General features: G+C 35.1%; 1 protein-coding gene across 2 annotated transcripts; it reads right to left on the bottom strand.

Annotated features, from left to right (window-relative positions):
* Nucleotides 1–3,018: 3,018 nt before the first annotated feature.
* Nucleotides 3,019–9,447, bottom strand: LOC104891607 (hypothetical protein). Of its 2 annotated transcripts, XM_010677315.4 has the most exons (10): nucleotides 9,019–9,447; nucleotides 8,733–8,915; nucleotides 8,506–8,636; nucleotides 7,853–7,905; nucleotides 7,692–7,744; nucleotides 7,448–7,600; nucleotides 6,998–7,248; nucleotides 4,843–6,533; nucleotides 3,800–4,393; nucleotides 3,471–3,666 (listed from the first exon to the last, which is right to left on the bottom strand). In XM_010677315.4, the coding sequence occupies exons 1-10, from the start codon at nucleotides 9,075–9,077 to the stop codon at nucleotides 3,661–3,663; spliced, it is 3,174 nt and encodes a 1,057-aa protein (XP_010675617.2). In that variant the 5' UTR covers nucleotides 9,078–9,447; the 3' UTR covers nucleotides 3,471–3,660. The 2 variants fall into 2 exon arrangements, with proteins under 2 accessions (XP_010675616.2, XP_010675617.2); XM_010677314.4 differs by having other exon boundaries at nucleotides 3,019–4,393; nucleotides 9,019–9,445.
* Nucleotides 9,448–14,611: the final 5,164 nt, after the last annotated feature.

Below are 14,611 nucleotides of genomic sequence, written 5' to 3'. Positions count from 1 at the left end.
CCCCGAGATGAAGAGTTATGGGCCCACCTTCTAAAGGATCTGCAGCAGGTAATTCTTGTAGAAAACCAGGAAGACACTGATATATGGATCCATCATACATCTGGATCCTTCACAGTTAAATCATGCTACCAGGAAATTGTGAAAACTGACGAACCGCAACTCAGCCTAGTCTTCCAGAAAATCTGGAAGGGATTGGTACCCCCATCGAGTTGAAGTTTTCTTGTGGCTGGCTATTCATGGAAGACTCAACACTAAGCAAAAGTTGGTGACTTTGAATATCATCCCAGAAACTGAATTTTTTTGCCCACTATGTAAGTCATCCCCGGAAGACTCAATACACTTATTCTTTCATTGTGCATTTTCTAGATCTGTGTGGAGTTGGTGGTGGAAGTTGTGGAACATTGCTTGGGTATGGCCCTAATCAATTAAATTAGCATTTGAGCAATGGGCCTTTCCCTCCAAAAACAAATTTTTCAGGAAGATCTGGAGTGCAATCTTTCCCATCATCTTATGGTCTATATGGAAGGAAAGAAATGAAAGAACCTTCAACAATCTATCTAACCCCCCCTCCGATATTTGTCATCTCATTCTTCTCAGGTTAAGCTGGTGGATAAAAGCATGGAAGGAGCCTTTCCTATATTCGGCGGATGAAGTCATAAGAAATCCCAGTTGTTTGAGGTGGTCTGGAGATTCTTTACAGCCAAGAAAAAAGCTCACAAAAGCCCAGATATCAATCAGTAAAAGTAGGCCGATAATTTTCGCGAGTCTAAAATGGTGTGTTGGAACCAGTAAAAATGCTCTCAACCATAGTCTGGTTTTGGGTGGAATTTTATTCAATGAAGCAGCTCAGATAATATGTGGCTTCTCATGTCCCTCCCCTCTCATGGATTATGCTGAAGTAAGTGTATTGGCAGTGCACAGGGCCATTCAAATTTCATTAAACAACAATGCATTCAAGAATCAGACCATGAAAATTGAAATTGATAATAAAACGACAATGACGTGGTGTTCGAGCTCATCTGGAGGCCCAAATAACCTCAATTTTATCCTGAGTTTCATAAGATATGCTGGAGACAAAGGAATGAAAATAGCTCTCTCGCATAATTCGTCATGCTCCTTGATTATAGACTCAGCATTGGCGTCAAAAAACCTTCGCAGAGGATCGGATTTGGTAGCCTGGTGGTAATCTCTCACTTTAGTTATTTTCCCAAAAGTTTTCCAGAATGTATAGAAGCAAAGGGTGGTAGTGTTAAGCTCTCATGAGTAGACGTGTAATTCATAGTACAAAATTTTCCAGTAAGATGTAATTCTCAATTAGTGATGTAATTGTCTCAAGGGCTGAGGACCTTCCTCTAAATCGGGTGTACTAAGGTACTATAAAAGTTTCCCTTTCTGAAGGGAATACCTGGTTTATTGATAGAGGGCACTTTTTCCCCTTTTTCTGATTTTAATGGAAATTGAAATTATCAAAAAAAAAAGAACTCCTTGTTAGTTGTTAACTTTTTTTTTTAATTATTCATAAGAGAGATAAACAAAGCCAAGAAAAAGGAAACAAGCTAAAAGCAATAAACTAGCTCTAAGGAGGAATTAGGCGTGGAAGGCCACCCCTATAACGTCATCATCTAAAATTCTACTTGACATAGAAGGATCACTATCTAGAATATGGACACCAAACTCTTGATTGACGAGCGAGCCAATCTGTTGCACGATTGCCTTTGCAGTAAACATGTGTCACAGACTCACATTCCATTCCATTCCATTCCATTCCGGTTCATATATCTGTGCTAGTTAGTGCTGGTCCCGGGTTGTCTTTTTTGCTGCGCCATCAGTGTTACAATGCGTACAACAATTAGGAGGAGCTTTCCATTGGATGAACCTTTCTTCTTTTGAGCTAACAGTTGGTATGTCAACATCTTTCAAGTTCAGTATGCTTCTTCTAGTCTCATCAAAACATACCTAAAAGAAAGCTTCATAGTCTATAGAAATTTCACTTAAAAGTCAATACTCAAGACTCAAGAGTAAAGGGACAACTCATGATTAAGTAATAAATGGGTTTATGTATTTTCTACATGGCAATTCAACGCCTTGAATTCAGGAAAAAAGCTTCTAAATGGTAATGCTAATTTACTCCATGTTTTAACAGTTCTCTCTAATTTTACTAGTTTTTTTTTTTTTTTTTTGTAATAAGATGGGAAGGTAACATTGTAGCTCACTTGCTAGCAAAGTGCCAAAGTCTTCTCCGCTAGACAGAGTCTGGTTGGGGTAAAATGACTTTTTAGATAGCTCGTGAGAGGGTCAGAAATTAGCTATCACTTATACTATTTAGGATACTAGTAAAATAATTGTCACCTTTGTTAGAATAGCTATGATTCATGATTGACCTTCTTTACATTATGTTACCTTAAAACAAATTGATTAATGTAATGGTAATTTATAAAAGCATATATCTTGATTAAAAAACACTGGATAATATGACAACTACTTTTGGATTGATACACTGTTTTGTACTAAGTCATCGTTGTTTTTTGCGTTGGAGGTTGAACAACTCTACAGGGACAAATGCAGAGCCTCAGCATATTAACTTATCATTGAGATCTGTGAATGCATCTCCAGCAATCTCCCCTACATGACTGGAGACAGGCATCACCGCTGTTCTATGCATTTTACTTGAATGAGATGATGTTGATTCTCTTAACTCATCTCTCGCTTGTTTCCGATCAACAGGGAAATGACAATAGATGTAACTATGGCTGTTTCGAGTCTCATTTTCGCTGCCTCAAGATGCGGTGAACTGCCAGAGTTATAAAAATTACGAAGCCTATTCAGATATTGGTACGGTAATGAGTTTGAAGCTAGCAATGTGAATTCGCTGCAAAACAATCACGGTTAAATAAGAGCTCAAGAATGTTATCCTGCATATTTTTTCACTTCATCTAGGATTGCTTCCTTGTTGCCTAGAACTGCGTGAAAGATAACCAGGAAAAAGGAATTCTTCACAAGAAAACCGAAAACCAGCTATACTCAACAAATTGCATTACAGAGGTATATAACCAAGTACATACCGAGATATTAACCCAAAGAATACAAACCGCAAACAAATTTAAGAAAGAATTAAGTTGAATAATGTACTAGATCAAGACATCATATGCACACACTATAGCCTAAAGTACTTGAACTGGATAACTCACAGGAGGTTATAAATCACATGCTCTTCAAACTAGGCAGCAGGCATCAACAGTCAATACATGGAACTGCTGATCCTTATACCGTGTATCTAGCCGAGTGAAAAAAAATTAAGCAGCAAGGAACCCTCGCTTCCTTCGTTTATTATCTGCAGTATAAACATGAGAGAACCATCAACCGCCTTGTATAAAATTTATCTTTGCTTTTGCTTTACAAATTGTAACGAATTCTAATTCTTTCGACCAAACATGAGAAGCTTTCTGAACCCCTTGGTTGTTTTTGGAGAGTTTTCAGCACCATCCCATTTCTTCCTAATTTGGATGGGATCTACGCTCATTTCTTTAGTTGGTGGAGTTGATTCTTCTATCTCAGATATCTCTGTAAATTCTGGACTATTCTCGTATTTCATAGCTTTCTCCTCTACGATCAAAGCAGAATCCAACTGTTTTGGAGGTGATTCCGGCAATGGATGGATACTCAATTCTGGACCAGATATATCAATATCATCAGAAACTTGTGGCTCTTTTGGAAAGGTAAAAGAATCTTTAGATAAATTATCATTTTTTTCTGTGATAGAATCCAATATTGTGGGATGATCTTCAAGAGGGTTGCCTACCTTTTCATCTGAATTATCCATCCGTGATACTACTTTTAAATCCTTATTGATGATTGCTGACGTAACGTGCAGTTCTTTAATGTCTTTTGGACCATTGACCTCATGGAAAGCATTCACTCCTTGCTTATTGGAAGACTCTATTGCTGGTGTTGCAGCATCAATCTTAGTAGTACCTTTTTCCTCCTTGACATCTGAAACTAATAGACTTACCCCATTTATAATTTCAACACCAGCTTTCTCTTCTGAAGGTTTGTTCTTGTCTGCATTCAGTTTCTTGGCATCTGCACTTGTGGTCTTCCGCAATCCACTATTCACATTAGCACTTTTCACCTTAGGAGCTTCTTTTTTAGGTTGAGCGCTTGGGGTTTTTGGAGATGTCTTCGCAGCTGCAAGACGATCGATGGTGGAACTCCTGAGGACGGGCTTGGGTTTTGACTTGTCAGAGCTAAGGGTGGCTGTAGCTGCTTTACTTCCAGTTTGCGGCTTCCGGGACGTCACCACATTACCAGCACTACCAGAACTCCTTTCAGCAATTCGTTTTTGCCTTCGAATAAGTAACTCTTCCATTCTCTTTCTTCTCTCTTCCTCTTGTTTCTACAAATGGTCAATAATATCATCAATGCAACAGGAAAATATGGCAATAAAAGGACTTTAAACTTTTAGCTAAGGAGGACTTGAAACGTAAGCTATACGAAGTATCCTATTCGGCAGTCTCTTTTGAACTGAAAGCACTTATTACTGGAAGTGATAGTTAAGAGCAATCCATCTTAGCAGGTTATAGAAGATGAACATGTTAGCAATTAATATACTTCCTGTGTTCTGAAATAAGTGCAAAACTTCTCTGAAAAAGCTCTTACATAAAAGAGAAAAGTTTTTCACTTATTTCAGAACGGAGGAATTATTTTCTACTAAATGTGACGAAGGATATTTAGAAGGACCATTTCCATTTAGTTAGGATAATATCATATTGTACAGCTACATTAGTCAGCATATCATCATATTGTAAAGCTATCTAATAGATATCTATTGGAAATAATGAATACCTTCTCAAGTAGGCTCTTGGGAGTATTTGTTTTACTCCCAAATGTTGACTTGTTTGTCCCTGGTGTAGTCTCAGGTTTAGCTCTCCTCAATGATCCACTCAAGGTTCTTGACCTAGAGTCCTTACTGGAAGGTTTCCCGCTCTTTTTTATCTCAGGACCTTTTTCATTTGATATTAAGTTTGAGTCTGAACAGGCATCTATATCTGACTTCTTGGCAGGTTTATTTACTGCAATAAAATTTTCATAATCTAGCTCAAGACTCCAAGATGGTACTGTTTGTTCTGCAACTGTATCACGATCACGGACCATGTAAAGCTCGTCTGGTTCATAGAAATCATGTGATTCAGATTTTTTCTGTGGTACTGCAGTTTCATTTTCAAAAAGAGCCGCCTCAACCATATCAGAAACGAGGCTAATGTCCGTCTTCAATTGAGATTCATGGTGGTCGTCAGTTAGTCGCCCCTGAATCATGAGAGAATCATCAATAATAACATCTTTGCTTTTCCTCTCATCTTTATCAGCTGAAGAGCGCACATAATCTCCTTCAATAAACCTGATGTTTCGTCCCTGATTTTCTGATTCGCCTGATTGTTTACCAACAAACCAATCATCACTTGTTTGGCTTTTGAACATAGAGGAATGTGCAACATCATCAGACAGTGGCATCCGAGCATAGCTTTCTGGTTCTTCACTTCTTTGTGAAAAAAGAAACTCCTCGGGAGTGCTACCCCTTCTCATTACTGGAGTACTCTCACTAGGGTCAAAGCGTTGAACTGAGATGATACCTGCGTCACCAGTGTTTCCTGCATTCTTTTCAGTAACTAGAAAAGCATCATTAGGAATCGCACTTGGTTTGTGCTTAGATCTCTCTTCTGCCTCTGGCTTGAACGCACATATATTTTGATCACCGGATTTCTCCGTGGCAAAATATTTCTCTGCAACCGACAGTGAATGTGGCTCAGGATTGTTAGAGTCTGACTCTTCCCTCATTAATAGCTGCTGCAAAGCATCCCAATTTTCATTGCCCTTACCACTCTTATTCTTGACAGAAACATCTTCATTATCGTCCTGGTCAGCAGAATCATTAATAGAACTGAGGTGCTTAGATCCAATACGTTTTTTGTGATGACGAGAGGCTGACTTCTTGTGCTTCTCAAAGGACCCAACTGCTTCCTCCAACTGCTGCTTGAGGGAATCACCATTCAAATAATCATCCTCGTCAGATGAATCGGTCTCAGAAGAACCATCCTTCTCTCCATCTCGTTTGGACGAAATGTAATTAATATTGCGTATCACGACTTTCCTTGAAGATTTTTTCCCATGCTTCTTCCTATGAGATCGCTCGGATGAAGAATCTGTCTCAGAACCAGATCCACTGGACTCAGTGTGTTCTTCATGATCCTCCTTCTCTGATCCCCGTGCATTAGAAGCTTTACCCTTCTTCCTGGATGATGATTTGTGATCACGACGATTATGTAATTCATGATCAGCAGAACCATTAACATCGGAAGGCCAAGGCATATTTGCAGGGTAATACTGGGGGGGAACCTGCATGCCATTGAAGCCATACCCTTGATAAGGGGGCATTTGCTGATATATGGGACCCTGGAAGTTACGTAGGTATGGAGGAAATTGTTGTGCCCATGAATTTGGCATTTGCACTTTCGCATCAGTTGCAAGAGTTTGCGAATCTACATTGCATCAAAAGAGAGAGTTGAAGGATTTATCCAGAAGACTGTTATACTTTTCAGAGCAGACAACTAGCTAGCATACAAAAACTGATGGTTGTATTTATAGCTAGCCTTTTAAGTTCTAAGCAACATGAAAAAGCTAAAACACAAGACCATTTGTGAAACTCCTGATCTAGCTTCAAAATTAGCCATATATTACTAGATAATCAACCATAAGAACAAAGCAGAGAAAAACTAAACCACAGAAAGGTTGTCAAAAACCAAAACTACTGAGCAAAAAGTTCAATGCAAGTAAAACAGTACATGCACTTAAATGTTCCCATCTACTTCTGTCTGCATTTTGTGGAAGTTTGCCTTGTTGAATATGCAAATATGTGGTTCAGAGACTAGCATGAACCTCACACTAGAGAATTCGATAACAAAGAGATGTAGCAGGAAACCATTAATAAGAATCTTATATACACCTTGGTTTGCATCTGAACTTCCATGACTAGTCATAGAATCAGACATTGACACATCTGTGCTACCATTCTGCTTCCCAGCAGTCATTAAACTTTGGGAGGGATCATTTTCTTCACCAGCAACAATGATTCCAGATGTTCCCAGGTATGTCAATTCTGGCTGCACCATAGCCTGCATTGCTGCAATCTCATCCACCCAAAGTCTATCTTCATTTTTCTTCTTGCACAGATCCTTGAAATTAATGCAAGCTTCCCTTCAGGAGACAAAAATGCAGATGCAAAGTATGTCAGAATGCAATGAAGCTGAGGTACATAGTAAATCTCATATATCTGGGACATAAGTGAAGTCCGGGATTCTGTGTTAAAAAAGTTGCAACTAGCTTTTTTCTGCAGAAGCTTAAGCAGGAAAAGAGATCGTTCCATTATCAGTGGCCATGGTTTCCTTGTATGTACCTCATGCGTGAAGCACCAAAAGCATCAGAAAACAAAAGAAGGTCATGCAGATTATCCATTTCATATCCAGCAGCCAGAGCTCGAGCATAAACCATTGCTTGTTCTTTGCGGAGGACTGCTTTACGAGTTTCCAGCACTCGATGGAGACGAACCCTATCAAGTAAGAAGCAAAAGCTAGCTATTAGTATAAATTGATTTGTTGACTTCTCAACTTCTGTAAGGTAATAAATAAGAATATCCTTACTTAGAATTTTCTTCTTGTGCATGATCACTTTCTTCATTGGATTCACCTTTTGACTAAAAAAAATACCATTTTAGGAGAGAAACTGTCAATAATATAGGGATGAAAATGACCAACAACAAATTTTGACATGTACGTTTAAAGCTCGCTTCAGGATACCGTACCTTGAAAGCAGCACCTGAATCTTTTGAATTTCCGCTAATAGCAGTTGCATTTCCTGGCAAACCGGATGTGTAAACAATAATCAAATAAGGAACAAATTTCTGGTACCAAAAATCCCATGAACTCATACCAAATTACTCACTTCTCTGAGAACAAAGTCCCATTCTACTGAAGAAAATATATAATAAATTTTCTTTAGTTTTATTTTTCTTTTCGGGACCAAAAGATCAATGTGACAACTCATTAACTATATCCAACAGTATTAATTGCACGAACATTCCAACTTGTCCAATGTACAATTCTACCATACTCAAAGAAGACAAAAGCAAAGAAAAGAAAAAGAAACCCAAAATATACAATTAGTACCACACAAAAAAGCAAGCAAATCATCACGCGATTTATTAGACGAATAATTAAGTCCAAACATTACCAAATCAATTGCATTCCATTTCCACTTAAAGTAGATCAAGTTAAATATTAAGTCAAACCAATATCTAAAACAAATAATTACCACATCAATTGCATTCCAAATCCAATTATCATACAACTTTTATAGAACAACATTTATGATTCAATATACAACAACTAATTGTTCATAACCTTCCGAAATTAGAAAAATTTCCCTCCAATTCTTGTAATTTACTCAATTCATTACCTTCATTCTCAGCACCATCAGCAGCATTCGAAGCGTCATACGATTTAATCGAATTCTCCAACTGCGCTATCTCTCTCTCTATTGTCACAAACCTCTCCAAAACTTCAGGCGTACTTACAAATCTCACAAACCTAATCCAAAACAATTTCCAAATGAAATCATCAATCATTGATCAAAATCAACTCCAAAACTTGAAATTCAAGCAATAATCATCAAAAAATCACTACCTCAGCAGTGTTCCTTTAGTAAACCAGTGAGCATTCACAGAAGAAGAAGGCGGACGAAGTGTGACTGAATAACCTCCTTTCGAAATCTGATCTTTCGCAGATCGTAAATGCGCAATAAACGGCTCTAGTAATCCGTACGCTAACTTCTCATTCGATTTACCAGCGAAAATCGCCAATTCACATCTAAAAATAAAAATTCAAAAGATAAAGAAATCATCAATGGCGGATCTAAGTTAAATAAAATCACAAAATTCGCAAAAAAAAGCATTGAATTAGCTAAATATACCTGGTTCGAGTGGGAGTGAGCTGAAACAGGACATAATCAAGACGAGTAGAAGACTCCATTGAAGAAGTAAATATAAGTTAAGAGAGAGAAAGTAAAGAAGGTCAGAAATTCAATTCATGGAGGTTTTAAGAGTTACAGAGACATTCAATGAACATTCTTCATCAAGTGCAGAAAAGATGAGAGAGAAAATATGGTAAAATGTTAATTTTTTTTTAGTGTTTGAAGATATTTAGGAGTAGTTGTAAGAAAGAGTTCAGTTCACATGGAGTGAGCAGAGAAGGTGGGAGAGGAGAGAGAAAAAGATGCCAGCAGGAGGTGATGAAGCGGAGCACATGGAATTATGGAAATGGAAGTGAGGGGAATAGTGAAGATGGGAATAGAAAGAAGAGGAGAGGAGAGAGATTTTTTTGGGGGAAATATTTGGGACCCACGTGAATTAATGCCGACAGCCGGCAGTTACCCCGCTACTTATCTTTTTGTTGTTTCGAATAATTGCGATTTACAGATGAGGTGAAATCTTCATTTACTATTAGTATATGATGATATGATAGAGAGATTCTAGGAGGAACGAGAATAAAGACTATTTATGGCATAATTTTGTTTTGAAAAAAAAACTTTTTTTCATAAATAATGTTAGTGGGAGTATTAGTTTTCCTATGTTTTGAACTTGAAATTAGTTTTATGGACACTGTCCACGTAGGATAGCACGTGAAAATTTTTATTTTCGGTAAAGCAAACCGCTACTCTTAACTTTAAGTTAAGTTGCTACTGTGGATAGCGGTTTACGAGGTAAAACCGCTACTTGATGTAGCGGTTTATATTGTAAATCACCAATACAAGAGAAAAGGAGCAAAAACGTAGTGCGCGGGACACACAGACCTGTTTGGCGCGTGTTTTCTCCTTTTCTCTTGCATTGGTTATGATTTGTAACGAATCGCAACTCTAAGTAGTGATTTATATGTGTGCCTTATAACTTGTTTTAGGGACACAATATAACCGCTATTTGAAGTAGCAGTCGACTTCAATGAAACATTATTGGTATTAACCGCTACTTGAACTAGCGGTTTTATTCAAAAAATCAAAATTCTGACATGCTATCCTACGTGGATGGTATCCATAAAATTAATTTCAAGTTCAGCGCATAATAGGAATTAATACTCCCTTTGACACCATTCATCGAAAAAAATCAAATAAAAATATCTTATAATACTTGTATATTTAGGCCTGTTCTCCCCATATTATTTTCAGTTCAATTCAGTTTAGTTCAGCTTTGGACAATACTTTTACTCTCACATATCACTATTCATTTCAGTTCAGTTCAGTTCAATTCAATTCTGTTGAGCTGTTTTATGTCAAAGAAAACAGCCCTCATAGTATGTAAAAAATTCAATAAAGTGCAAGAAAAATAACACTTTGAGTTACAATATTCACAACTAAATGCCTTAAAAAAAGTAATCAAGTGAAATACTATCGTTGTAATTTTTCATCTTGACCATTTCATTTTTGCATGATCTTTAATATGCATATTTGACTATTAATATATTGCACTCCTTTCTGCTCGGACGATTTGAATTCAAATCAATTAGTTATACATTTCAACTAATTACTTTACGTGCTCAAAATTTCTTAGTGCATTTAATTACGCAATTCAACCAATTAGTGAAGTCAAAAAAACATAACTAGAAATGGAGAACAAGTATTGATCCCAAAATCACAACTATTGACAAGAAATTATAATATTAAGTCAAAATCATAATATCGACCAAAATACCATATCCGTAAAACAATAATTGTATCTTGAGTCTAAAAATGTTAAATAATTGGGATTTTAAAAAAAAAATGAGTTAAATGAAATCTAAAAGGAGTGACTTGTAATAAAATAATATTAACTATATGAACTTTTTTTTTTGGAAAAATTATATGAACGCAAAAGAATAACTATGAACTTAAAACACGATAAATATTAACTTGAAAACCTAAACAATTGACTATAAATTGAAAAGGCTTAATAATAAACTATTAACTTAAATGTCATTTCGTGTAAAATAACTATTAATTAATAATTTTATTTTAATTCTCTATTATTAATTTTTTTCAAATAAAGTTTTGTTATTTAATACTTTATTTGAAATTAAAGTTTGGTTCACTTTGTTGTGGAGAATTATAGTTGACAATATTTTTCGGATTGATTAGGATTAGATCGATCATTTCGGGTCGAGCGAGTCTGCCTGATTTGGGTGGAGTTCGGATCAATTTATGTATGTGTCAATCAGTTTTACCAGGTTTAAATTCTTACATGACAATATGTTTTCATATAACGTAAAAAATATTGGATACCGTCGAACTTTTCCAACTTTAACAGGAATATTTCAAATCAGCAAGTCAAAATATTATAGAAGTAATTCATTAGTCTAGTTAGTTTATCATCTATGGTTAACAAGATGTTGTTCTCAATTGTGATCATTAAAAAAAAGCACATGATAAAATTAAGATGGTACTCTATAAAATTTATTATCTCAAACTACATATACATGTACTGATTATATTCTAAAACTACTCCATATGTTTAATGTTAGATTATAGTTAATAATTCAAGGATTGAAGAGCCATAACTAGTTAATCATTAAAACATGGAATATTAGGTGAGAGTTGAGTAGTCTTTTCGATTTGAAGTATAGTAAGTTCGATCTAGGAAAGCTTATGATGGAAGAGAACATCAAAAAAAATGGCTGGCCCTCTTTCCACTCTTTCTCTTTAGTCAGCTGGGAGAGTGATGGTGTTGGGTGTGGGGTTAAGAGTGAGTAGAAGGGCAAGGAATATGGCCCCTTGAAAGGTGTCAGTCTGTAAAGATGAATATAAATGTCTAATTAAGTATATTATTGTCTTCCTAATTCTTTTTATCCTCTTCTTATAAGAAGCTAAATACTAGGATTGTATTACAAACAACTCTTACCAGCTGCATCATCTAATTGCACTAAATAATTGTGATGGGTGAGTTCATTATTTACCAAGTAGTTAGGTCTAGACAACTAGTGACTAACAAGATATTTACCTTGGGTGAAGTTTGGCTTCTTGTTTTTTTTTTTGGTTAAATTATTTATATTTATTCATTTCAAGTCATATTCAATTGACAAAATAGTTGGTTTGACTTATTTCGATTCAAGAAATATCAATGTATGGTTCTGTTCATCCTAATTGGGATTATTATGTAACTAATTAGAATTTTTTTGCACGCGGTGAGTGTTTGATTTTTTTTTTGAAATAGAAATTTGATTTTCTTCGACATAAGAGTCAAAATTTGAACATTCATACGAAGTATAATTGTTTTTAGTTGCAAAATTTGATTGGTTTAGTTTCCGTCACTTAAGTCCCTCGCCAATCTTTTTGTTTTTTCTTTTTTACTTTTCAAAGTTAAATTCTATGAAAAAAATAGAAATTTAATTGAATTTATTCATGATTTCTAATACTATAATTTTTTAGTTGATTTTTAAATTAAGTACAGTACTTCATAAATTGTAAAGAAAGTGGACACTTTGATTTCAAGTCAATTTTTTCATAGGTTGTAGTTTAAGTGAATTTTTAAGTTTTTGTAAAGTTTTCTCATTTTAGTGATTTGCATAACGTAAATTATGCAATTTTTTTAGTTGACTTGTGAGTGATTGTTATAATTATATTTTTTGTATTTTTGTTTGAAACCCCCTTTGATTTGTAAGTGAATTTGTAATTTGGAATGGGAATGGGGTAACATAGTCTCTTCATTTGGGGACACCATAACTCCCCCCTTCCCTTATATAATAGAGATATGTTGTACTTTAATTCTTGAATGATATTTTACATAAACCTTTTTACCTTGATAATTAATCGCTATTATATAATAGAAAAGATAGGTCCAAATATATGTAAAAGTTTCATTATATATAGGGAACACTATAAAAAAGTAAATAATTATTTTTCTTGTCTAACTTCTAAATTTCGATTTCACTACAAATACACCTCTATTTTTTTTATCATAACCCGCCATTAATCGTAAATGGTTCTTGAGAATAGTGATTTGTAAGTAAATTTTGGTAAATTTTTTTGTATGTATTGACGTTCTAGGTTATTAGTTTTAGTTTGTATGCTAATTTTAAGTTTTAATAAAGTTTTCTGATTATTTGAGTGATTTGCGTGATTTTTATAACGTGATTTTCTCAATTGTATGAGTCATTTGTAAAGTTTCTTCTTTTAAGTGATTTGTGAGTGAGTGTTATAAATTAATTTTCGGTAGTTTTTTTTTAGTGCCGATTATGATTTTGACATTCCTTTCGTAATTTAGAAAGGGAAGGGGGTAAAATAGGCATTTCAAAAGAGGACACCATTGCTCCCCCCTTCCCTTATATAATAGAGATTTGTTCATTGCAACAATAATATAGGTCAACTAGTTCTTATTAATGGAATGGAATGCCATGCAACACATTATAAGTTGGAAAACTAGTAATGGTTGAATTTCATTGATGAACACATGTGAGTGTCTCATATTGGATAAAGAGGAGAGATTAAACCACTTTATAAGCTTTGAAGTTACTCCTCCTATCACCAATTGGTTTTAGGATATAACCTTCTTGGGCTTGTAAGTGGGTTAAAACTCTCATCCTCCTTACTGAGTTACCCAGGTCCATTTCATATAATATGAAAATAATTCTGATTACCTTTCCAGTTAGCTCTAAATTTTAAAAATAATCATATTGGACAAAAAGTCCTTATTGAATTACCCAAATCCATTTCATATAATCTGAAAATTAACAGTAATCATTCGAAATCAAAATCCACTTTGTATCTATTAGTTGAGCTTTTCAAGTGGGATAAAACTAAATATATATGGGAATTAATTTTAAATAAGAATTGTATAATGAAAGGATGTGAATCTCCAATCATCTCAACGAGGATTTGTACCTCTTCATATTTCTCCACATTGAGACGAATCTAACAAGATCCCACATGAATATGTTAATTTATATATATAAATGAGAATATTCGATCAAAGATTTTAAAGTTTGACCCATCAAAAATGAAGTAGGCACTATATTATGGGACGGAGGGAGTAACAAATTAAATATAAGCAATTTCACATAAGAATGACATTGTTTGACTCTTAACAACCTCAATTTCTATGCTATTGTGTGGTGGTTCATTTGGTATGCTAGAAATAGTATCACATTTCGTCTAGAAAAGCTTTTCTCCGGCCAAATTAGGAGCTATGATTAAAGCTTATATGCATAATCTAGATTGTTCGTTTTCTAATTTTTCCAATTTGGGATATAGTCAACAAGTTGTTAAAGAAGCTAAAAAGCCTAGGCCTGATATTATTTGGTCCCCCTTCCTCTTGATTTTGTTAAACTTAATTTTGATGGTTCCAAGTTGCAGAATGGTAGCATAGCTTATGGCTTTGTTATTAGAGATGTTGTGGGAAATCTTTTGCTTAGTGGTGCTAACACCATTGCTGATAATAATTCTATTTTAGTTATTGAGGCATGTGGTCTAAGAGAAGGTATAAGGAGAGCTCTCTGTTTGGGGGCTAATAATAATACTATTTAGGGTGATAATCTCTCGATAA

Source organism: Beta vulgaris, chromosome 4, assembly GCF_026745355.1.
Source record: "Beta vulgaris subsp. vulgaris cultivar EL10 chromosome 4, EL10.2, whole genome shotgun sequence".
NCBI lineage: Eukaryota > Viridiplantae > Streptophyta > Magnoliopsida > Caryophyllales > Amaranthaceae > Beta > Beta vulgaris.
The sequence above is the reverse complement of the archived record's forward strand: the minus strand, read 5'-3'. Positions and strand labels throughout refer to the sequence as shown.

Excerpts from the sequence above, each read along its gene's own strand:
- LOC104891607 (XM_010677314.4), bottom strand. The coding sequence starts at position 9,077 with ATGGAGTCTTCTACTCGTCTTGATTATGTCCTGTTTCAGCTCACTCCC. Across the intron at positions 7,249-7,447 it reads TTTGGTGCTTCACGCATGAG|GGAAGCTTGCATTAATTTCA; the intron begins GTACATACAAGG and ends TGTCTCCTGAAG. Across the intron at positions 6,534-6,997 it reads AAGTTCAGATGCAAACCAAG|ATTCGCAAACTCTTGCAACT; the intron begins GTGTATATAAGA and ends GATGCAATGTAG.